At 35.6% G+C, this 25,602-nt stretch overlaps 1 protein-coding gene and 1 non-coding gene across 2 annotated transcripts; both read right to left on the reverse strand.

Moving 5' to 3' along the window:
- Positions 1-1,490: 1,490 nt before the first annotated feature.
- On the reverse strand, positions 1,491-1,597 carry LOC141716016 (small nucleolar RNA R71). Its single transcript, XR_012572751.1, has one exon. It is a non-coding gene; the product is annotated as a small nucleolar RNA R71 (small nucleolar RNA).
- Positions 1,598-16,382: 14,785 nt separating this feature from the next.
- LOC141713032 (protein PLASTID TRANSCRIPTIONALLY ACTIVE 7) lies at positions 16,383-19,097 on the reverse strand. The gene is made up of 4 exons (XM_074516241.1): positions 18,940-19,097; positions 18,763-18,810; positions 18,604-18,681; positions 16,383-16,868 (listed from the first exon to the last, which is right to left on the reverse strand). Exons 1-4 carry the CDS (start codon positions 18,982-18,984, stop codon positions 16,536-16,538), a joined length of 504 nt encoding a protein of 167 aa, XP_074372342.1. The 5' UTR covers positions 18,985-19,097; the 3' UTR covers positions 16,383-16,535.
- Positions 19,098-25,602: the final 6,505 nt, after the last annotated feature.

Consider the following 25,602-nt stretch of genomic DNA (forward strand, 5'->3'; position numbering starts at 1 on the left):
ATTATTTTCTTGTGTTTGTTTGTCATGATTTCATATGAACCCATGATGGCGATAAGTTCTATTATGGGCTAATCGTGATCATGGGGTTGCAACGGATTTATTATGGAATTCTTTAGTTAATTGTTTAATACTTTAGTGTGTGATGATTGCATGATATCTAGTATTGGTTGTGCGTATTCGTCTTATGTGCGTCGCGAACATATAAGATAGGGTGTTAATCTCTTGTGACGCAACGGTGGATCTTGAGATTTAGAACTTGCCATGCTAGCATAGGTTCATGTACGTTGAGTATGATTAGTGGGTAACTCTAACAGTTTTATTTGCCCTATGTAATCAAAAGGAATAACTTGTGCTTAAATCGTTGTGTTGTCAATTTCTGTAGACATATAGGAACTCAACATAATTGATGACTATTCGACTTCTATCTTAATTGTGGATGCTTGGTAGAATGGTATTAGTACAATGAAAGTTGGCTTTTATCAGTTTCGTGTTATTCGATTAATATCATCACTGTCACATGCTAAAGGTAATAACAATGGCTATAGAAGGAAGTAATAATGAAGTTGTGATCTCATGAGTGTTTTATTATTGATAAATTGAAGTGTTAGTTAAGTGGTTAATTAAGCAGTTAATTATAGTTAATATTTAATCAACAATTTTAAGTGTTATTATCTTAACATTGAGAAGTAATCATACATTGGTGAGTGAGTTTAATTAGACAATAATTTAGTCTGAGTCTCTGAGGGATCGAACTAGAAAATATTCTATATTACTTGCGAACGCGTATACTTGCGTGAATATTAGCGCGTGTTTTCGCCCTAACAAGTTTTTGGCACCGCTGCCGGGGACTCGGCGTATTTATTTAGTTTATGTACTTACCATCATTGGTCATTAGGACTCAGTGATTAGGACGTAGTAGTTACTTACTCTTTTCGGTTGTGTTTCAGGTACTTTAGCAAGCGTTTATGCAAACTCGTTCTCGTGCTCGCAAGAGGACTTTAGATACAGCTGAGGAGACAGACGAAGTTCTTGATATTCCGGAGAAGTTAGATTTTGAGGATTCGGATTCAGGAACTGAGCAGAAAGAACCAGTAAACATGGGAGATCGTATTATTCAAGCTGATCCAGCTCTTATGGATTTTTCTCGGCCTAAAATTGATGACATTCAGTCAAGCATCCTTCATCCGGCTATTCAAGCTAACACCTTTGAAATCAAGCCGGGCACTATTCAGATGGTGCAGAATTCTGTTTCTTTTGGAGGAGCGGCAACTGAAGACCCCAACATGCACATAAGGAATTTTGTCGAGATCTGCAGCACTTTTAAGTATAATGGCGTGACTGATGAGGCTATCAAGTTGAGGCTTTTCCCATTCTCACTGAGGGATAAGGCTAAAGACTGGTTACATTCTGAACCAGCTGGGTCCATCACTACGTGGAAAGATCTTGCGCAAAAGTTTCTGGTGAAGTTTTATCCAATGGCAAAGACTGCTGCTATGAGGAGTGCTCTTACTCAGTTTGCGCAGCAACCTACAGAATCTATGTGCGTGGCTTGGGAACGCTACAAGGAAATGTTGAGAAAATGTCCACATCATGGAATGCCAGATTGGATGGTGATCACTGGTTTCTATAATGGTTTGGGGGCCCAATCTCGGCCCATGCTCGATGCAGCAGCTGGAGGAGCCTTATGGGCTAAAAGCTATACTGAGGCGTACAATCTTATAGAGACGATGGCTGCAAATGAGCATCAAAACCCAACTCAGAGGATGACGTCAGGCAAGGTAGCAGGTATTCTGGAAGTTGATGCAACCACCGCTATTGCAGCCCAGCTCCAAGCGCTATCAATGAAGGTTGATTCTCTGGCTAAGTATGGAGTTAATCAAATAGCTATGGTTTGTGAGCTTTGTGCAGGTTCTCATGCTACGGATCAGTGTTCTCTTGTAAACGAATCTGTTCAGTATGTGAATAATTATCAGCGACAACAGCAGCCTATGCCAGCGACCTATCATCCTAACAACAGAAATCATCCAAATTTCAGCTGGGGGAATAATCAGAATACTATTCAGCCACCATATCAGCAAGGAGTGAGTAAACAGTTTAACCCACCTGGATTCCAGCAACCACAGCAGTATGCTACAAGGCAATCATATCCTCAACAGGGAAGTGCAGCTGCACCTACTAGTGCTGATTTTGAGGAACTTAAGCTGTTGTGCAAGAGTCAGGCGGTTTCTATCAAGACCTTGGAAAATCAAATCGGTCAATTAGCCAATGCAGTGCTCAATCGTCAACCTGGCACTCTTCTCAGTGACACGGAAGTACCAGGCAGGAAGGAAGCTAAAGAGCAAGTCAAGGCTATTACCTTAAGGTCTGGAAAAGTGGCTGATGCTGAAAAGGCAAAGGAAGTCGAAGCTGAAGTTAGAGATGAAGAATCTAAGCAAAAGGAGAAAGCGGCGGAACCAAGGAAGACTACTGTTGAACACACTCTGCCTGAGGCTAATACAGGGGAGAAACAGCTCTATCCTCCACCACCTTTTCCTAAGAGATTGCAGCAACAAAAGCTGGATAGACAGTTCGGGAAGTTTCTGGAGGTGTTCAAGAAACTTCACATCAATATACCTTTCGCTGAGGCTCTGGAACAAATGTCTAGTTATGCGAAGTTTATGAAGACTATTCTTTCAAGGAATGTGAAACTGGATGACCTTGAAACCGTTGCTCTCACGGAAGAATGCAGCGCTGTTCTGCAACAAAAGTTACCACCAAAACTGAAAGATCCAGGAAGCTTCACCATTCCTTGCACAATTGGCAATCTGACGTTTGACAAGTGCCTTTGTGATTTGGGAGCAAGCATTAATCTAATGCCTTTGTCGATCTTTAAAAAGCTGGATCTGCCTGATCCAAAACCCACATACATGTCGCTACAATTGGCTGACCGTTCCATTACTTACCCAAGGGGCATAGTTGAGGATGTGCTCGTCAAGGTGGATAAGCTCTTCTTTCCTGCAGATTTCGTTATTCTGGATTTTGAGGAAGATAAGAAGATTTCCATAATCTTGGGGAGGCCTTTCTTGGCTACCGGCCGTACCTTGATAGATGTGCAAAAAGGGGAACTTACTATGCGAGTCCAAGATCAGGATGTGACCTTCAACGTATTCAAGGCAATGAAATTCCCTACAGAAGATGAGGAGTGCTTAAAAGTGGATGTGATTGATTCTGCGATTACTTCGGAACTCGAGCACATGCTAATGTCTGATGCATTGGAAAATGCCTTAGTGGGGGAATTTGACAGTAATGATGAAGATAGCAACGAGCAATTACAATATCTAAACGCTTCTCCCTGGAAGCGAAAGCTGGAAATACCATTTGAATCTCTTGGTACTTCTGACCTCAAGAACGCTGAAGGGAAGCTCAAACCATCAATAGAGGAAGCACCTACCTTGGAGCTCAAACCATTACCTGAACACTTGAGGTATGCTTTTTTAGGTGATTCATCTACGTTACCTGTTATTATTTCAGCTGACCTTTCAGGTAGTGAGGAAGACAAGCTCTTAAGGATTTTGAGAGAATTCAAATCGGCTATAGGATGGACCATAGCAGACATCAAGGGGATAAGTCCTTCATATTGTATGCATAAAATTCTGTTAGAGGAAGGTAGTAAGCCAACTGTGGAACAGCAGCGAAGACTGAATCCCATCATGAAGGAGGTGGTGAAGAAAGAAATTCTAAAATGGCTAGATGCAGGCATCATTTATCCTATTTCTGACAGCTCGTGGGTGAGCCCCGTACAATGTGTACCTAAGAAGGGAGGTATCACTGTGGTCGCAAATGAAAAGAATGAGCTCATCCCTACTCGAATAGTTACAGGATGGAGAGTATGCATGGATTATAGAAAATTGAACAAAGCCACAAGGAAAGATCACTTCCCCCTTCCATTTATTGATCAAATGCTTGACAGATTGGCGGGTCATGAGTATTTTTGTCTTCTGGATGGTTATTCCGGGTATAATCATATTTGTATTGCACTAGAGGATCAGGAAAAGACTACCTTCACTTGTCCATTTGGCACATTTGCTTTTCGCAGAGTTTCGTTTGGGTTATGTGGCGCCCCGGCCACTTTTCAGAGATGTATGATGGCTATATTCTCTGACATGATTGGAAATAACGTCGAAGTGTTCATGGATGACTTCTCCGTCTTTGGACACTCATATGATGAATGTTTGAATAATCTGCGCGCCGTACTCAAAAGATGCGTGGAAACTAATTTGGTGCTTAATTGGGAGAAATGTCATTTTATGGTGCGTGAAGGCATTATCCTTGGGCATAAGGTCTCTAGCAAGGGTCTGGAGGTGGACAAGGCCAAGGTGGGAGTCATTGAAAATCTTCCCCCACCTAATTCTGTGAAAGGAATCCGTAGTTTTCTTGGTCATGCGGGTTTTTATCGGCGATTCATCAAGGACTTTTCAAAGATATCTAAGCCGTTGTGCAATTTGCTTGAGAAAGCTGTGCCTTTCAAATTTGATGATGAATGTTTGGCAGCATTCGAGACTCTCAAGGAGAGTTTGATCACGGCACCAGTCATTACAGCACCAGATTGGACAGAACCATTTGAGATGATGTGTGATGCGAGTGATTATGCGGTAGGTGCAGTTCTGGGACAGCGCAAGAAAAATCTCTTCCATGTGGTCTACTATGCGAGTAAGACTTTAAATGGTGCCCAATTGAACTACACCACTACTGAGAAGGAGCTTTTGGCTATAGTCTTTGGCTTTGAGAAATTTCGATCTTATCTGTTTGGTACGAAAGTAACAGTATTCACTGATCATGCAGCTATTCGCTATCTGGTTTCTAAGAAGGATTCGAAGCCGAGACTCATTCGTTGGGTGCTTTTACTTCAGGAATTTGAGTTAGAGATCAAAGATAGAAAAGGTACTGAGAATCAAGTAGCTGACCATCTCTCTAGGTTGGAGAATCCCGATTCTACTTCACAAGATAGGACGTTAATCAATGAATCTTTTCCGGATGAGGAGTTGTTTGCAATTCAGGAGGAAGAACCATGGTTTGCAGATATTGTAAACTATCTCGTCAGCAATATAATGCCTCTTAATTTGACATCCGCTCAAAAGAAGAAGTTTCTGCATGAGGTGAAGTGGTATATGTGGGATGAACCATATTTGTTTAGACAGGGAACTGACCAGATCATCAGGAGATGTATCCCGTTCTGTGAGACGGAGGGGATATTACGAGACTGCCATTCCACGGTTTATGGTGGACACTATGGAGGTGAGAAGACGGCAGCTCGTATTCTGCAAGCAGGTTTTTTCTGGCCTACTTTGTTCAAGGATGCTCATTAGTTTGTTTTAAGGTGTGATCATTGCCAAAGAGTGGGAAATTTGTCAAGGAAGGATGAGATGCCATTAAATGTGATGCTTGAAGTCGAGGTCTTTGATGTGTGGGAAAATCGATTTCATGGGGCCTTTTATCGCGTCTTGCAATAATCAGTACATCTTGCTGGCAGTCGATTATGTCTCAAAATGGGTCGAAGTTAAAGCTTTACCGACAAATGATGCAAAGGCAGTGCTAAATTTTCTTCATAAGCAAATTTTCACAAGGTTTGGAACACCTCGGGTAATCATAAGTGATGAAGGATCGCATTTTTGCAACCGTAAGTTCACTTCTATGATGCAGTGTTATAATGTGAATCATCGAGTAGCTACTGCCTATCATCCGCAAACAAATGGTCAAGCGGAAGTGTCTAACAGAGAGATAAAGCGTATTCTAGAGAAGGTTGTTTGTCCGTCAAGGAAGGATTGGTCTTTAAAGCTCGATGAAGCTGTTTGGGCTTACAGAACAGCATACAAAACTCCACTTGGGATGTCACCGTTTCAGTTGGTGTACGGTAAGGGATGTCATCTACCGGCGGAGCTTGAGCATAAGGCCTATTGGGCATTGAAGAAATTGAACTTGGATTTAGATGCAGCTGGTAAGAAAAGAATGCTTCAGCTTAATGAACTTGATGAATTTTGACTTCAAGCGTACGAGAATAACAAAATGTATAAGGAAAAGGTGAAGAGGTGGCACGATAGGAAGCTACATCCTAAGTTATTTGTGCCAGGGCAACAAGTTCTTTTATTCAACTCTCGGCTCCGACTATTTCCTGAGAAGTTGAAATCAAGGTGGTCTGGACCTTTTATTGTCAAAACTGTGTTTCCACATAGAGCGGTGGAAATTTTTGAGAATGATTCGGACCAAGCATTCAAGGTTAACGGTCAGCGGTTGAAGCACTACCATGGGGACATGGCAAACCGAGAGGTGGTTAGTGCCATTTTGTTGACTACTTGAGAAAGGTACGGAATGTCAAGCTAATGACGAAAAAGAAGCGTTGCGTGGGAGGCAACCCATGAATTGTTGTTACAGGAACCCTTAGAAGTTAATAACCTATCCAAAAACACAAAAAAATCAGAAAATAGGGGCTGAAAAAAAAAAATTCCAGAGACCCTCTGCGCGTCCGCGCAGCTATGCTGAGCGGCCGCGCAGGGGTCGAGTTCCAGAAAATTTTTTTTACAGTTCAGAAAAAAAAAAAAAAAAAAATTTGCATAATCGATCAAGAGTGGGCTCTTTGGTATTCGAGTTATTAAGTTCTTAGGGGACTTTGTGCCTAGTGACCTAAGGCTTTTAGAGTCTTGGATCCGCTAACCTAACGCTCGTTACATGGATACCATTGTATAAGTCTTTTGTGGACCTCACTCATTGCACGGTCAAATAAGCATTTGAGTTGTAAATAAAAAGCACGATTCCGTAGTAAGCTCCAGAGTTCTTGTAGTGTTGTATATCACTTTGTGCCTAGAATTTTTATTCTTTATATAATCGTAGGATTGCCTTGAGGATAGTCTAGTCATAGTAATTGGTCTAGTTCCGAAGCATATCTGTTAAGCATTTGCACACACCACATTTCTGGTTGTATATCCGTTTGCATGAGTTTATTGATCTTTAGTTGTCTAACTGCATTCGTTGAGATATGACAATTTGGTTGGTTAATTGTAGTAAGGGGGATCGTTGCATTTTCATATAGATTGCATTCATGCATATTTTTATTTGTTTTTGAGTCTGTGACGCTTGAGGACAAGCATCGATTTAAGTTTGGGGGTGTGATAAGTGGCATTTTATACCACTTAGAACGTCTTAAAATGGCTTAAATTGGTGTCTTGAAATCAAGTATTTTGTGTATTTGATGCGTTTTTCTAGTGTTTATGCATTTCAGGGTATTAGTTGCATTTCGGGGGAGGAATCATCAAGAATAAGCCTTGGCATGTGTTCACCATTGCGAGAGGAAAAGAATGGGCAGATTACGGCGAAGAAACGGAGCAAACCTGGATTTTTTCCAGTAGAGGCCTGCGCGCCCGCGCAGCAATGCTGAGCGGCCGCGCAGCAACCTGCGCGCCCGCGTAGCTATGCTGAGCGGCCGCGCAGGGTCGGGAAAAAAGATAAATTATTTTAGACTTCTACTTCTGTTTGGTTTCCAACTTCTATGTAATCTGAGTTTTATGGGACTATTATATAGGTGGATTTGAGACGTTTTCACAGAGAGTATTAAGGGGATTATGTTTTAGATTGTGTTTTATGCAAGAAGCGAAGGAGATAAGGAAGAAGACCGATTTAGCACACCGCAACGAAGAGGAAGCATATTTTCTTGTGATTCTTGTTTCGTTGTAACGTTGGATGCTAGTTTTCTTGCTTTGACTTATTTACTCTTGTGACGTACTCTGTTTTAATATAATTAGTTTAGTTATTATTTTCTTGTGTTTGTTTGTAATGATTTCATATGAACCCATGATGGCGATAAGTTCTATTATGGGCTAATCGTGATCATGGGGTTGCAACGGATTTATTATGGAATTCTTTAGTTAATTGTTTAATACTTTAGTGTGTGATGATTGCATGATATCTAGTATTGGTTGTGCGTATTCGTCTTATGTGCGTCGCGAACATATAAGATAGGGTGTTAATCTCTTGTGAAGCGACGGTGGATCTTGAGATTTAGAACTTGCCATGCTAGCATAGGTTCATGTACGTTGAGCATGATTAGTGGGTAACTCTAACAGTTTTATTTGCTCTATGTAATCAAAAGGAATAACTTGTGCTTAAATCGTTGTGTTGTCAATTTCTGTAGACATATAGGAACTCAACATAATTGATGACTATTCGACTTCTATCTTAATTGTGGATGCTTGGTAGAATGGTATTAGTACAATAAAAGTTGGCTTTTATCAGTTTCGTGTTATTCGATTAATATCATCACTGTCACATGCTAAAGGTAATAACAATGGCTATAGAAGGAAGTAATAATGAAGTTGTGATCTCATGAGTGTTTTATTATTGATAAATTGAAGTGTTAGTTAAGTGGTTAATTAAGTAGTTAATTATAGTTAATATTTAATCAACAATTTTAAGTGTTATTATCTTAACATTGAGAAGTAATCATACATTGGTGAGTGAGTTTAATTAGACAATAATTTAGTCTGAGTCTCTGAGGGAACGAACTAGAAAATATTCTATATTACTTGCGAACGCGTATACTTGCGTGAATATTAGCGCAGTGTTTTCGCCCTAACATTTTCTATTATTCACATGCTGACGAGGAGTAGTCTTATTATTAGAAACATGCTTACCATTAAAATAAGCATACATCAGATTAAAAGCACAAGACATACAATCAGGAACACCACATGCTTTATGAGAGGGATTAACAATAGGCAACTTATGCATGGTAGACATGGCATTTGTGTTATCCAACTCATGTGTGTCTGAGTTAGTCTCAGTTGCTTTCACAACCTTGACTGGAACTTTTGACACACTTGATTTGGTGACAGCTTTCTCATTAGCATTATCTTCAGCACGGATTTCTTCTTGAATAATAAATGAGGTCTCATCAAATGGTTCAACAATTGATTCTTTATAGAGGGGTTCATCAACACCCTTAAACACATGTGGTACTTCCCTTCCTTTAGCACAGACATGAGGAGGGGAGTTTATGCCTAATTTTCCAATAGCAGCATTGTAATCATAACCTATTCCAGATGTTTGATTAACAGCTTGCTTATTGTAAAACTCTTTGGACTTCGAACAAGAATTAAAGTAAGCTTTAACCTTAGCCTCGAGACCGGTGATCTTGTCTTTGAGAATAGTTTCAAGTTTTCTATAACAGTCAACTCTATTCTCTAGAAAAGATACTTGTTATTTTAATTTATCTTGATTAATGTGCACAAGTCTTAATTCATTGACCTCTTTCTCAAGGTCTTTGATTTGTTGATTTAACAATTCATTATCACGACGAGCACAATCTAAGGAACCTCCTAGATGATAAACTAATTCAGCATCAGTAAATTTTACCTCTTTTCTTGACGATGAGGTGTTTGCATCACTAGCCATAAGAGCAAGATTCCCAACTTCTTCATCTTCATTGTCAGTATCATCCCAGCTTCTTCGCTTTGCCAGGTAAGCTCTTTCAGATTTACTCTTCTGATTAGAATCGTAAGAGTTCTTCCTAACTTGTTTTGGCTTCCTGCATTCTGTGGCAAAGTGTCCCAACTCATTACAGTTGAAGCATCGAATGGTGCTTCGATCAACCATCCCTGTTTTGTACCCACCACTGCTGGTGTTAGAGGATGAAGATCCACCTTTCTGGAATCTGTTGTAGTTGGACTTGTACTTGAACTTGGGATTCCTTTTGAATCTGACATTTGAGAATCTCTTGACAATTAGGGCCATTGACTCATCCTCCAATTGCTCCAGTTCTTCCAAGGAATAAAAATCATCTCCTGATTGATTTGTAGTAGGAGGATCAAATTCTGCTACTATCACATTTTCTTCAACCTTGGAAGACTGTACCATTCTTTCGGACTGTTGAGATTGTTGTTGATATTGAGGTTGTTGTTGTTCATCAGCTACTAGAGCAGTAGACGTGCTGACCACTCTTCCTTTCCCGTAAACTTCCTTCTGCTGAATCTGCTCCAACTCATAAGTCTTTAACACACCATAGAGCCTATCCAAAGAAATCTCACTCAGATCTCTTGCTTCTCTTATGGCAGTGATTCTATGTTCGAGATGAGTTGGCAGTGTTAAAAAGAACTTTTTGTTGACCTCCCTGATGGAATAGTATTTACCATTAATGTTCAGGTTGTTGATCAATGCATTGTACCTCTCAAACACTTCAGTGATTCCTTCTCCTGGATTGGATTTAAAGTATTCATACTCAGAGGTTAGGATTTCTAACTTGTTCTCCCTAACTTCCTCTGTTCCTTCATTAATAACCTCAATAGTTTCCCAGATATGTTTGGAATCTTTACAATTCATCACATGTCTATTCATCAAGGGATCAAGGGAATCTACTAAAATTAATTGAAGGCTAGCATCCAAGGAGGCTTCTTCTATTTCAGCAGGAGAGAAATCCTCAGGATCTTTCACATAAGTTCTCGCTTTGGTGATCACCACATCATTTTCTATTACCTCTGGTTCAATAACCATAGGAATTTTTGGACCCTTCTTTAACACTTGCAGATATTTGGGATTAGCAACTTGTAAAAACAGTAGCATCTTCTTCTTCCACATAACATAATTTTCTTTATCGAAAAGTGGAATTTTAACGGTTCCAACTTTTTGTGTAGTCATTATGAATTTTTTGAGTGAATAAAAAATTCAAGGAGTGAAAGAAACACAAAAGTCTAGGATCTTGATTTGTACGTTAATCAGAAGGCTCTGATACCAATTGTTAGGTCTCAATATGTTTATAGAAGGGGGGTTGAATACAAACAATACCGTTTAATCGAATAAAATGCGGAATAAAAATGTGAAACAAAATTCAAGTTAAATAAAATTATTATTAAACTTGAAAGGTGTTACAACAACGGTATCGTTTACAAGGGATTAATCTCAAATCGATTATCACAAATCTAGAATAAATTCAACATGAACTTTTTCTATTTTTGCAATAAAAAGATCAAATGCTATAAGCGATTTGAGATTAAGTTCTAGGGATTTTGATCCGCTAGATTGTTACACAAGAACAAGATAAATAATTCTAGTGGTTTGGATTTAACTTTACAATCTAGAATTTTGATCTTGAATAAAGCAGATGAAAAATGATATGTCTTGCTTTTTATTTCTGCTTCTCTCTTGACTTGTGTGTTCTGTATGATAATTGCATGAATGTCTTCTGCTGCTTCTTTTAATCCAACAGTCGAGTAGAATGTACTGGCATGACAATCTCTTTGAGCTGGCAAGACAATCAGAATGAACTAGCAAGACTTTCGGTATGACTATCAATTGTCATACCGATTGTCAGAGTAGTTCAAAATCAGATTGTCTTACTGAATTAATAATAGATTTTAATGTAATAAAAAATCTGATAAGACAATCCTTTTGAATTAGCATGACTTTCGGTATGACTATTGATTGTCATACCGATTGTCATACTAATACAATCAGTTGTCTTTATGAATTAATAACAGATTTTAAATCAATTAAAAACCTGAAAAACCTTAATATTAATTCTGAATTAATTAATCAATTAATTCAATTAATAAAATAAATTAATCTTTGCAGATATAATTTATTCTCTTAATTAAATTATATGACTTAATTAATTAATAGAGAATTAATACTAATCTTGAGCAACATCCATTCTTCTGAATATCTTCTGAAAATCACTGAAATATATGAATCAATTCCACCACTTCAACGTTGACACTCGATGTACTGTCTGGTTCATGAGTGACTAACTTCCGTGACGTTTCTTCATGTCTTTACTTTGATACTTTGATTTTCTTCAGATTAAATCCTTGTAATTACTTGATACCCTGACGAGATCTCTGTCACTTGATTAAATCCACAATCTTGATTTATATCACTGAGGCTTGATCAATTTCTTGAGCTTCTTCCAGTAAATTAAGTCTTCAAGTCTGTAGATGAATAATGTTCCTTAACCCTTTGACAGATGTTACTTTGTGAGATCTCTCTGATGACAGATCCACTATTTACTTATTACATTCTTATTTGAGTTGAGTTAAATCCTCGAATAAACAAATAGGCTATGACATATGTCTTTCAAACCCAATATGTGATATAGGCTTGGTGATACAAGACATAATTGGACTGGGTAATAATTGTATTTGTTGACAATTATTATCATAATGAGATTGAGTAATAATTGTATGTGTTGACAATTATTATCATAATGGGAATGGGTAATAACTATATGGGCATACAATTATTAGACAATTATTATTGTAATCAGATTAGGTATGTCTTGTTGGCTAAGTTTGTGATGGCTATATATACATAGTCATGTTATTGTTTTGATATATGCTTAAGAGATGTAGTCGTCTTAGGTATCGTGTGAGAGATGCTTGAGCATTGGTTGGCTCAAGTATCAGTTTGGGATATCATTGAGGTATTATGTATTGATGTATTATTGATAATTATTTTGATTAATAATACAGGTTGGGACGTGGGTTTTTCACGTCAAATATATTGTTGTGTGTTTGTGTGCGTACTCTGTATTGGTAGAATTGAATCTCGAATATGTGTGTGTTTTTCCTCCTAACAAGTGGTATCAGAGCCGAGGTTCGAGGTTCATGATGAATTGGGTTGGAGGAACATTCGAGGTTCAATTGGTATGGTGGAGTACGCTGATGGATTTGTTGACAAAGTTACGTACGGGATGGCGGTTGACTTGCACCGTGGATCAATTCGTTCGGACTCGAGGTGGAAGATGGACGGGATCATTGCAATAGTTTCGATGGTTTGATGGTTGATCAACCAAGTGAAAATTTTTGGATGATACTCGTGATGTTCTTCAAATGAGGCCGAAGGATTGTGAAAGTAAAGATCGTGTGACTCAATGCTGAAAGGAGGCACTCGTGGTTGATGCACGTGATTTTGTGGATGGATATGCCGTTAGGATGAAGAACGATAGTTTGGAGTTATTGGAGGTCATTATACGGGCTTTAGTGATTCTTAAAAGTTGGAAGAACGAGATGAATGGATTCTTGTTCGAGGGAAGGCATCAGCGAACGGACGTTGATGTTTTGATGGTTACCATTCAATCTGATCTGGAGTATTGGGTTGAAGGGGAGGATTGTTGGGGTTAAACCCAATATGTGATATGAGCTTGGTGATACAAGACATAATTGGACTGGGTAATAATTGTATTTGTTGACAATTATTATCATAATGAGATTTAGTAATAATTGTATGTGTTGACAATTATTACCATAATGGGAATGTGTAATAATTGTATGGGCAGACAATTATTATTGTAATCAGATTAGGTATGTCTTGTTGGCTAAGTTTGTGATGGCTATATATACATAGTCATGTTATTATTTTGATATATGCTTAAGAGATGTAGTCGTCTTAGGTATCGTGTGAGAGATACTTGAATATTAGTAGGCTCAAGTATCAGTTTGGGACATCATTGAGGTGTTATGTATTGATGTATTATTGATAATTGTTTTGATTAATAATACAAGTTGGGACATATATTGTTGTGTGTTTGTGTGCGTGCTCTAGGGCTGAGCAGAAAAACCGAAACGAAACCGAAACCGAACCGAATCCGGTAAAAACCGACTAAAATCGAACCGATTAAAGCCGAACCGAAATAAAACCGAGAAACCGAAAAACCGAACCATTACTAAAAGTCCGGTTTCGGTTTTGGAGTTAAACCGAACCGAAAAAACCGAAACCGAACCGATTATTATAATATATTAATAAAAAAATATATATATTACATAATAAACATATATCTACATATGTATTATAGAAATATTAAAGTATAATTTAAGTATTCAAAACTTTGGGCCACTGGGAGGTTAAGTTGATTGGAGCCTGGAGGCATTAGCAGTGCAGTTTGATTCATCAGGCAGTTGCATATGAAAATTTAGTATGCTTTGGTAATGTCGCCAGCTTTCTGTATTGTTTTTTTTGCAATTTATTTGTTTGCTCAGTATGTCATGGCACTGTGCTCACATCTTAGTATTTTAAATCTTGGCTAATCTGATTTAGAACTTTTTTTATTGAATTTGTAATTATTTTTTCTTTTGCCGGTTTAAAAATCGAAACCGAAAAATGATAACCGAACCGGAATTTTTGAAACCGAAAACGGTTATACGGTTGCGGTTGCGGTTTTCAATTTTTAAAATCGAAGATCTTCGGTTTCGGTTTTATCCAAAAACCGAACTGAGCTCTCCCCTAGCGTGTTCTGTATTGGTAAAATTGAATCTCGTGTTTTTCCTCCTAACACAAGGACCTTCCCTTTCCAAACCAGCTCGTTCCGGGCCCTCCAAATTGCCCAACATATTACTACAATCCTGCCCAGGCTCTTCTTGTCCACTCCCTGATAATTTCCGCAAATCTCTCCTCAAACGAATTTGCTTCTACCCCATGAGTAGTAGTAGAAATCATCTGGAGACAATTAGCTGCAAATGGGCATTGAACGAGACTATGCAAAACTATCTCTTCTTCTACTTTACATACTGAACTTCGCGAATCACTGGAACATGTTTTATGCTTAGTTGAACCATGGTGGGAAGACATTCCACGCACGCCTCCAGATAAGATCTTTTACCTTTGATGGAATCTTCATTTGCCATAATCTTTTCCAAAAACCCGTGTTCATCTCACTCCCCCATCTTCCTTTTAAAAATTGCAGGAGCTTGTATGCACTTTTCACCAAATAATTCCCAGAAACTTCTTTACACCAGTACACACAATCCCATTGAACCGCGTCACTCAAGGGGATATTCAAAATAATTCTCCTGTCCCTCTCAACAACGATATCATGCATGTTTGGGAATCATTTCTCATACTCACTTGGGCTTTAAGCCCATTTATCTGGTGATCTGCATGTTTGGCAAATTAGGAAATCTGTGATAAAAGAATCATTTATGACTTGTGAGCCATAAATGAAAAGTTAGAAATCCTAACTTTAACCTTTCATCATTCTTCATTTCCGGTAATGGTTCATTCACTGTATTGCATATTTCCTATTTCTAAATTTGCACAACTTTAGTACGAAATAATTTAATTTCGTATTTAAGTTGTTGAAATTTTAAGATATGAAATTTGCTCATTTAAAAGTTTTAAGTGATGGATAGTTATTTTTTAATTTTTATTATCTTTCATCTTGTTTCAATCATATAATTTTTTTGGTCGTATAGTAAATGTAAAAATCCGTGTAAAATTTTGAGTCTTTTTTAAAAACCGGATTAAATCTCAATTTCAAAATAAGACGAATCGTACTGAGCTAAATGCATTCAATTAGGGTAAATAAAAAGGCAAAAGATCATTGGTTTGTTGATGCATATAGTAACATTATTTTGTCTTGTAAATTGAATATACATGTTGTGGAGTTGGGGTGTTATAATTTATATTTTATTTTGTATAACCCGAGACCAATATTATATCGACCAAATTAAATTCAATAATTATATTTAATTTTATTTATTTGCCAAATCAATAATATAATTTTAATTTAGTCGGGATAGATAATGTATATTATATAATTTTATCTCGAGAACATTATTCTTATTTTTGAATTTTCTCTTTTTTATTTTATATTAATGTATCAAATTTATTAATTCATGTCATTTATAATTTATAGTTTAATTTTGATTTAAAAAATATATTATCTTATAAGTTACAATAATTTATCAAACATATTATCCAACATATACGTTTATAAGTTATATTATTCATGTCACTTATACAACATTTCAATTTTAAGTCAGAAGTAACTTTATTTAAGAAACCCCGAACATGTCTGATCATTGATCAGGTTCTCATCCCCCCGCTTGGTTCCCTGTGATCACGTACGGGTTCTCATCATTGGGTAACCACGGGGATCCCAATACAGACATATCAGAAGTTCAGATAAATTCACACTTAATCCATGATGATCAAAACATGACAATAGAATTCAAGTTTCACAAAGTAATTACAAGAACAAACCAGTAATGAAACTAGCTAAAGAACATCTTTTCAGGTCTTGCATCATTTCTCATTTAAACTTATATTATGTAATATTTGGTTATGTATTATCAAAATTTTAATTATCCTTACAAAACCCTAATTTTGATCATTGTTCACTTTTTTTTAATGACCTAGAGTGTGGTACCAATCATTTTCAACATAATAAACGTTTTCATGTTTACTGAGATACTTAAAAAATGCATATTTTAAATTATTACATATATCATCACTATCTATGAAAATGTTTTACATTCAAACAGGCCATGCATTTAAATCCCAAGTCTCCCTCCTTGTGTTCTTATATTTATTATGCCTACAGGAATATTACGTTCTTATATTTATTATGCCTACAGGAATATGTAATGTAACTTCAAAAAGTTGCAATTGATCTGAACTGCACTCTAGTTATATCAAATGTAAATTCTATCATTTTGAAGTTGAACCTTTTCCATTTGAAAAGGTGGAAAATTATATGCCACAAGTATTGGCAAAGCAATTAGGCTAGAAAGATAAGAACACTAAAGTTCTTCCCTAAGATAACCAGGACCTGGCTTGAAAGGGTCTTCTACTACGTACGCCTCTGGACGATAAATGCCTGCATCATTCATGCGGTTACTTAGGACATGAAAGATGGCTTTCTTTTCACCACCATAATCATCTCGGTTTTTCTCAACATACTCCTTAGCCTCAGCTGCGACCCCGTTAACAAAAGCAAAGCGGTTTTCCTCCGAAAGCAATAGTCTTTCTATGTCCATTGCCAAGATTTCTCCCCCTTCCCTTATCTTCCTCACTTGCTCTTCAAGGAAAGGAGTTCTTTCCATACTGTACCGCATATTCTCGTCTTTCTTTGTCTGATATGGCAGAAATTTCCGAATAAGTACTTTAGTTAATTTGAAGAAAATATCAAGTGTAAAGTCAAGACCTTGGAGCAAGTCCAAGAGTGTGCTAGTGAAATGTCCTAGTAGTAATTTAGGACGACGACGACGACGACGACGACGACAACAACTACGACGACGACGAACAACAAAACAACAACAACAATAATAATAATAATAATAATAATAATAATAAATTTAAAATGCAATAACGAAAAGAAGAAAAAAGATGTGTGGAAAAAGATGTAACAACAATTTTTTATTATTAAAAGTGAAATAAGGCTCGACTAGGATAGCCTTGAGCTATCATTTTTATCAATTGCCCTAAATTTTATTAATGAAATCATATAAGGCATCTCTTAGACTTGCTCTTACCATGCTTAAAATGGGCATGGCAAACGAAAAATATATCTACAAGTATTTCCTAATGTGATTGTCAAAGTATTTCAAACAGAAGAGTAAAACCAATGCTGGCGTTAAAAGTGGTGTTATTCCATGATATAGCACCCACCCAATAAGAACAATACACTCAAATGGAGTGCGAAACATGAATGCAAGATAGCAAAATGCCATAGTTGGTGTTGCTAGATATGGAACCAGGTATAGATGTTTTAATCGCCACCTAGGCATGCAAGTGGGTAAATAAATTAATAAAGTAATAGTGTCAAATATAGTTGTGCACATTAAGATTAGATGATTGAGACATAGCTTTATTTGGATATGTTTGGTGTCATTTTTAAAATATACATGGGAGCATAAGTTCTATTTTAACATCAAAATTCACTTTTTAATTTCAAAGTATAGCAATAAATATATGTATCTTAGCATCACTAATCGACTGGCTTAAGCAAACCAAAATTTGTATGCTCAATCAAGAAACTACTAGACTAAAACACATCATGTATAGGTTAGGGACTCAACAATCATATGATAATCCTTGAAAGATTATGTATGATTATGTTTATTGTTGCTTCAAAACCCGTGAATGTTGCTTTAAATTCACTGTGTATGTGAATCAATCCTCTCAAGCTTAAACCATTTAAGTAGAACTGTGCGTGAATAAGGTCCATAACTGATAGAGACTAAAGATCCAAAACTGAATGCTAAGAAAGTACTTTCAATGCTGTACTTTGGAAAATGAATAACTATGTTACCCTTCTTACAGTTTTGAGTCAATACACTAAATTACCCTCACCTCCACCCCCTCCAGCAATCAATTATCTATGATTTAGAGAAGTAAAAAAGACCGTTTGGTTAATTATCTGCATCCACATCACTACTATAAAGAAAAAAATCTAAGTTCACTTTCCTTGGAACAACATTTTAGAGATAAAGAATTCAAGATTCACAAAAATCTAATGTGAGAAACGAAATGAACCAGGTAGATCCTGGCATCATCGTGATGTGAGTAAGCTCAGTGTTTCGGTTGAAATAAATGCATATCTAGATATGAGTAACTGGAATAATTCAAAGTTAAAATACACTCCACCTTAAATATATTCATGGTTATTCGGTTACCATTCAAACCCTTAACTGTAATTGTGAATTTGACATGGACTCGGAAACAATCAACTGATAAACTTAACAGATAATAACAAAAAGAACAATCCTCTTATAACACACACAAGCGACACATAAACATATCAACAATTTGGATAATATAAAAAAACAAATATATATACTGAAACAGAAAAATAAAAAGTAAAAATACCAATTTTCTTCTTCTCCAAACTCCCCGACTAGAACCACCGACACCGCTATCTTTGCGAGAGTGTGAAACTCGGCGTTGCTAACAAAAACAAAACAAACAATTAATAAAAAAGAAAGTTTGTTAAAGAAAATGAAGAAATGAGAGAGGAATTATTGATACCTGGGAGCTGATAGAAAAAAGGGAAGTAGGTGCATTAAGCTCGAACCTCTGCAAATTCACACACACAAACACACGTAAGTAATACGAGTGGAGAGCTACAAATTAGTTGTGGTGGGGGCTTGGATTTAAGATAAATAAGAACGATAAATAAAGAATTGGTGAAGAAACAAGATTTACAGGAGAGTTTGAGAAAGAGCAGAGTAAACTAATTGTGGCGGCCATCACTCTTTTCTATCTTCTTGTCTTGCCTGTGTCCCCCCTTCCCTGTTTCCACTTTGCTTATCCTACTTTCATATGAATTGATACACGGCTTAATACTAAACAAAATTCCCAAAATACCCACATTTATATTCAAATCTGGAATGCAGACTCAAAATATCGACATAATATGTATTTTAAAAAGAAATATCCTAATTTATGAAAGACACCTATTTTATATATGTGCATTCCATGATATGCGTTTTAAGAATGCTTATCTTCACTTATTTTTTTTAAAAAGTACACGCGCTTCCTTATATATGCATTACAATGCATTACAGGAATACATTTTGATTTGGACCATTTGATTTGAATCTGGGCATTTTGGATCATCTTCTTCCTGTGATGAGCATTTAGGGTCATCACCCTTAATACTGATAACATAATTCATAAAAATATTATTAAAATAACAAATCAATTTTAATAATTTAGGACATTCTCTTATATTGTAGGTCATCCCGACAACATTTTTTATAGCTGAATACTTATATTATTATACTTAAACTCTGGTAATGTATTTAAATTTGGTAATGTATTTAAACTTGACGAGAGACAAATAAATATTTTATCAATTAAAATAGAACTACCTTTATAACATGTGCAATACACGGTCATACTCTATATTGAGTGAAATGAATTTTATTTTTCAACTGTAATTGTTAAAGGTATATTTATATTGTTGTCTAATGGATCAATGGTGTATTTATTTGTGTATATGAGCATGAGTATTTGTGGTGTGGTTGCAATGTTGTTACGAGTATTTGTTTTAACTGCAATTATTGACAGTATCATGTCGTTGCCCGATGGACTGAGTACGTATTTGTTTGTGTATATGATTTATTTTTGGGGTGTAGTGATATTTGGGTTGAATATGTTCTTGGAAATTCGACATTAAGCTGAAATAATAGAGATTTAAAGTGGTACTTTTTGTTGTCCACTACTAATGACGATTCATGGGGGTTGTTGTAGAAATGTTTGTGGTATTTATTGTTATCCACTACTGAGGGTGATCCATGGAGATTGCTGTAAAAGTGTTTGTGGTTGTTTGAGATGCTGCAAAATGTAGTAGTTTGTACGCTTATAATTTTATTTTTGATTGTTATTTAAATGTTTATTGTTGACCTTAGTAACTTTTCACGTCTCTCATTCAATATTAACAAATACATAGTTTTGAACATGCTAGACACCTTCTGGTTTTATTTGAATTTGATAAAAAAATATTATTAAGATTATCTGCTTTAGTCTATACCATTCTTTCAAGTTGTGACGTGTAAGGACGCAACCAAACATAAATATAAACCATATGTTTAATTAAAGATATAAACTAAGAATGATATGTGTGTCTGGGTTCATTTTCTACCATACATTTCAAAGAAAACAACACTTGAGAAATATAATGGTACATAACTCACTGTGGGTGATAGAGAAAATAATAAGAAGATATTTTGGAGGTCCATTACTTATACATAACATAATTTTTAGCTAGTGTGATGCACATGCATTATCTAAATATGTATAAAATATTAATTTGTCCATAATTATCTTATTTTTTTGTATGTTAGAAATGTGATCAAAAATATTTCGTGTATTTGTTGTGTTAAAATTGTGATTGATTAGTCATACAACACTTATTGTCAAATGTCAATACAAGTTTGTATTGTACTTATATACATGAAAGTTTCTTAATCTTTGTCTGAATTTGAATTTAATTGTATCATAAAAATATAATAATCAAAGTATGACAATAATATATATATAACTTATCTAATTAAAGACATAAATAGTTTAATGGACATATGTATGCTTGATAAATAGTTTTTTCAATTGACATCTAACTCATACATTATTATTTATCAAATCAATAATATAAATAAGTGAATTTTAAATGTTAATATTTAGAATTTTAAATTTCACTGAAATATCAAAAAGTACTTAATTTAAAATAGATTTATGTTTGATATGTTTCTCGCGTATAGTTATTGGATGATATATTATTATAATAATTATTATTATTATTATTGACAAAATATATGTATATATGTACCTATTGCTCAAACATAAAATTAAATCAAAATAAGTAATTTTGATGTTTCAGTGAGATTTAAAAATATAAATATTAATGATGCGTTAATTGAGAGAATAAGTGTGAAATGTATATTATTAAATTATGCACGAACATGAAAATATGTATAATTCATTTATTTTTTGAGATTATATTATGTGTATGTATTAGAAATGCGGTTATAATTATTTTGTGTGTCAAAAATGTGATTGATGAATAAAAATTAGTAGCTCGACCGAGTATTCAATTCGAGTATTTGCTTTTAACCCCTGGTCTTCAAATAAGTACATGTGCACGTGTGTGTGTATATATTGTGCAAGACATGACTGTACTTTAACAAAACTAAGTCAAATTGACAACTCTAAGTAAGTTGTATTGTAATCTTAGTTTACATTTTATATTTGTAACATTAAAGTCTATAAAAAAGTCAAATAGCAGACTGAAGTCTTTTTCCTTTAAACAGTATCAAGCCTAATAATTCTATCTGGAAGAAGATCAAGAAGATCATGCCTCAGAAGAATTATGAAGAAGATTGGAGTTTAATAAATCTGTTTTGGGAAAAATGTTCTAAGTCAAGATCTCTACAAATCACATATTTAGTGTTATAGAGAAGTCATTCAAGAACTCCAAATGACTTATCGAGAAGTCAGGAAAGCTATTAGAGAACTCAAAGATATCGACAAGCCAAATTGGAGACATGAAAATTGGAGATATCGACAAGTCATTTCTTCACTAGAGAACTCAGAGTTATTGAAAAGTTAACATTCATGGGAGAACTCTGAGTTATTGATAAATCAAATTCCACTAGAGAATGTTGAAAAAGACATGCCTGTACTTTAACAAGACTAAGACAATTTGTCAACCCTAAGTAAGATGTATTGTTATCTAAATTTGTATTATGTACTTATAACATTTAAAGTCTGTAAAATTGCAAAGGAGCAGACTGAAATCTTTTTCCTAAAATAGTATCAAGCCTAAGGATTCTATCTGGAAGAAGATCAAGAAGATCATGCCTCAGAAGAATTTTGAAGAAGCTTGGAGTTGAATAAATCTGTTTGGAGAAAAATATTCTGAGTCAAGATCTCTACAAGTCACAGGTTTAATGTTATAGAGAAGTCATTCGAGAACTCCAGAATGACTTATCGAGAAGTCATTCAAACTCTAGAGAGTAATAAACAGATAAGCAATATCTACTCGAGATATTTACAAGTCAAGTGAAGTTATGAAGACTAGAGATCTCGATGAGCTGAAGACCTCTACAAGCCAAACTCATTATGGAGTACTAGAGATCTCGATAAACCTTTGTACTTATCGAGATATCAAGTGTTCTAATAATTCAAACTGGAGATCTCGAAGTACAGTCTCAAAGTACAGAATTACGGATCAGTTTAATATCCAAGATAAATAATCAACAAACAATCCAAAAGCTGGATTGACAAGTCTACAAAAAAAGCAGCTTGAAGTGTGTGCAAGATCAATGGCAAAGATTAACTGAAAGAGGAAGATTAAAGTAAACACGGGATGGTAAAGATATGCTAAGCGAGAAATGGAAGATTTGCTTTTCTATAAATAGAAATGATAAGTGACAGTTTAGAAAAGTTAATAGTATGTTTATTATCCACCGTGTAAACCAGCAGTTAAATGAGATATAAAGTTAGCACTGGTCCTCTAGTTCGTGGTAACAATTTAGATCAAAATTCTTGTAACACTCTTGAGAAGAAGCTGAGCTCTTTAACTTCGAAGAGCTTAGAAATTTTGTAGCACAACTTCTTAATTTTTAATACAAAAATTAAGTGAGTTTTGAAGATATGTGTTCTTTATTTTGTGCAAGATTAATTTCTGCATGAACACTTTTCTATACAAGATTTAATTTACTTTGTTCAACCATTATCTTTCAAGAAAAGCCTAAAATCAGAAAACACACATTCACCCCCCTGTGTGTGATTCATTACCTAACAAGTGGTATCAGAGCAAAATCTGAAAGAAAACAAATTCAAGATCTTGAAAGAATGAATACACAGAAAATCAGTAGCATCAAAATTCCTACCTTTGACAAAGCTAACTACACTTTTTGGAAAAAGAAAATGATGTTGTTTATCAAGATAGCCAATCCACTCCATGTTCAGATTCTCAAGAATGGACCCTTCACTTCTATGGTAAGAGTTGAGGAATCTACAGATGGAAACATGGTCATACTAGCTCGTTATGCTCCTAAAGATCCAGCTGAGTATTCTAACCCTGAAAAGGAAAAAGTCTCCCTGGACAGTAGTTTACAATTGATATTGATTGAGTCACTTGACAATGTGATGTACAACAATATTGTCAACTGTGACACTGCTAAGCAAATATGGGAGAAGATTGAAATACTCTGTGAAGGAACTAAGGAAGTTAGATCTAATTAAAGAAGGATACTGATTTCACAGTATGAGGGTTTCATGGCTAAGCCCAAGGAAAACATTACTGAAGTGTTTGAAAGATTTAATAAGCTGATAAATGACTTGCAGCTTCACGACAAGTACTATGAAGCTGAAGAGGTGAATCTAAAGTTCTTGCTTACTCTTATTGATCATTTGGAACAGAAAATATCAGCAATCAGGGAAGGGAGAGACTTGAGCAGGATAACTCTGGAAGTTCTATATGGAATTCTCAAAACCTATGAACTAGAGATGATTCAAAGGCAATCATTAAGATCTGGTCAAGGACATGTTGTAGATGGTTCAAGTGATTTAATAGTAAATGAAGGCCAAACATCCAATGATGAACCAAGATCTCATATCTCAGTTGCCTCAACAAGTGAGCAGAGAACAATTGATTCACAGGAGCAAGTCATACTAGAGTTGGAAAAGGATGAGTACTATACTCTAGAAGAACTGGATGAGCTAGATCAGTCAATGGCCTATCTGGCTAGAAAATTCTCTAATATTAGAGTAAAGAAGCCAAGGTACTTCAGGAATAAAGGAGAATCCTTCAACAAAGACAACAGCTGGAAAGAGAAAGGGAAGTACAATTCTGATAGCAAAGTGGTTATAAAACTGGATCTGTTGATAGATCTAATATAAGGTGCTTCAGCTATGATGAACTAGGCCACTTTGCTACTGAATACAGGAAACCCAAGAAGGCAAAGAAAGATAAGGCTTATCTTGAACTTGAAGTAAAGTATGAAGCTCTTCTGAAGAAACAACAAAGTAAAGCTTATATTGCAGAAGGTAAAAGTTGGGATGACTCTGAGAATGATGAAGATGAAGAACTTGGAAACTATGCACTCATGGTCTTGGAGCAAGGAGAATCATCCTCATCTAAATCACAGGTACCAACTCTTACCTCCATTGATTTAAATGTGAATCAATATAAGGAAACTGTTGAGAAGATGAGCACAAAAATGTTTCACTATCATACAAGCATGGTTGCTGCTAATGAAGAAGTTAGCAGATTAACAAAGTTAAATGAGAAGCTTGAAAGTGAAAAACAAGAAGCTGAATTGTTGACAGTGGAGCTTGAAGCCTTGAAACAAGAAAATGGCTATCTGAAAAACAAGCTTAAGTGTGCAAATGAGATTGAGGCTGTGCTGAGAGAAAAACTGGAGAAAAGTGAAGTAAAGTTGAAGTCCTTCAAGAATGCATCTGAATTGGTTAGTCAGTATCATGAGAAAAATAAACCATGTGCAAATATTGCCATTGGTCTTGATTATAATACCTTAAACAGCAAGAAGAAAAACATTGGTGACAGAGGAAAAACAACAAAGAGTGATAACGTTCCAGCAATGCTGAAAAATGTTGGGTCACCAATATTTAAGACTTGTGAAGTAAACTTCAGTGAAGAAGAATTGATTATCAAGCAAGAAATTGCAGATGAGGATAATGAAAAGAAGAATGCAAATTCAATTCAATCTTCCAAGGCTGAAGAAAATCCTATGGACAACCAAAGTACCAAGACTTCTGTCAAAGAAACCAAGATTGAAGATGCAAGAAAGAAGAAGAAAAATAGAAGTGGAAGAATGGGGAAAATAAAAGCAATAATCTGACCTATGTTGCAGATATTCCTGGCAAAAAGTGTGGAATATGTAATTCTACAAATCATCTAACTCATCTTTATAAAAAAGGTATTAGTAAGCCAACTGAAGGAACTTGCAAATACAATGAAGCAGATTTAGATGATCCCTACTCATTCTGTGATAAGTTTGATTGCATCCCTTGTAACTTGAAAGCGATGAAGAGTTGTCACAAACTGAGAGTAGACCTAAAAGAAACACAAATTGAGTCTACATCAGAAAGGGAAAATGCACAACAATCATTGAACTCTATTTTATCTGAAACAAATCACTCTACTTCTGCTAAATCAGTTAATAAGAAGAAAGTACCCAATACTGCTTGGGTTACTAAACAAACCTGAATCTCATTATGTGCAGGGAAAAGTGAAGAAAGTCATATGGATCATTGACAGTGGATGTTCCAGACATATGACAGGTGATAAGGCCCTGCTATCACAGTTTGAGGAGAAAGCTGGCCCATTGGTGACCTTAG

The sequence above is a fragment of the Apium graveolens genome, chromosome 3 (genome assembly GCF_009905375.1).
Source record: "Apium graveolens cultivar Ventura chromosome 3, ASM990537v1, whole genome shotgun sequence".
Classification (NCBI taxonomy): domain Eukaryota; kingdom Viridiplantae; phylum Streptophyta; class Magnoliopsida; order Apiales; family Apiaceae; genus Apium; species Apium graveolens.

Coding starts and splice junctions, on each gene's coding strand:
- LOC141713032 (XM_074516241.1), bottom strand. CDS start 18,984: ATGGCCGCCACAATTAGTTTACTCTGCTCTTTCTCAAACTCTCCT. Junction 18,682..18,762: donor TTTTTTCTATCAGCTCCCAG/GTATCAATAATT, acceptor TGTTTTTGTTAG/CAACGCCGAGTTTCACACTC. Junction 16,869..18,603: donor TTTGGAGAAGAAGAAAATTG/GTATTTTTACTT, acceptor CTGCCATATCAG/ACAAAGAAAGACGAGAATAT.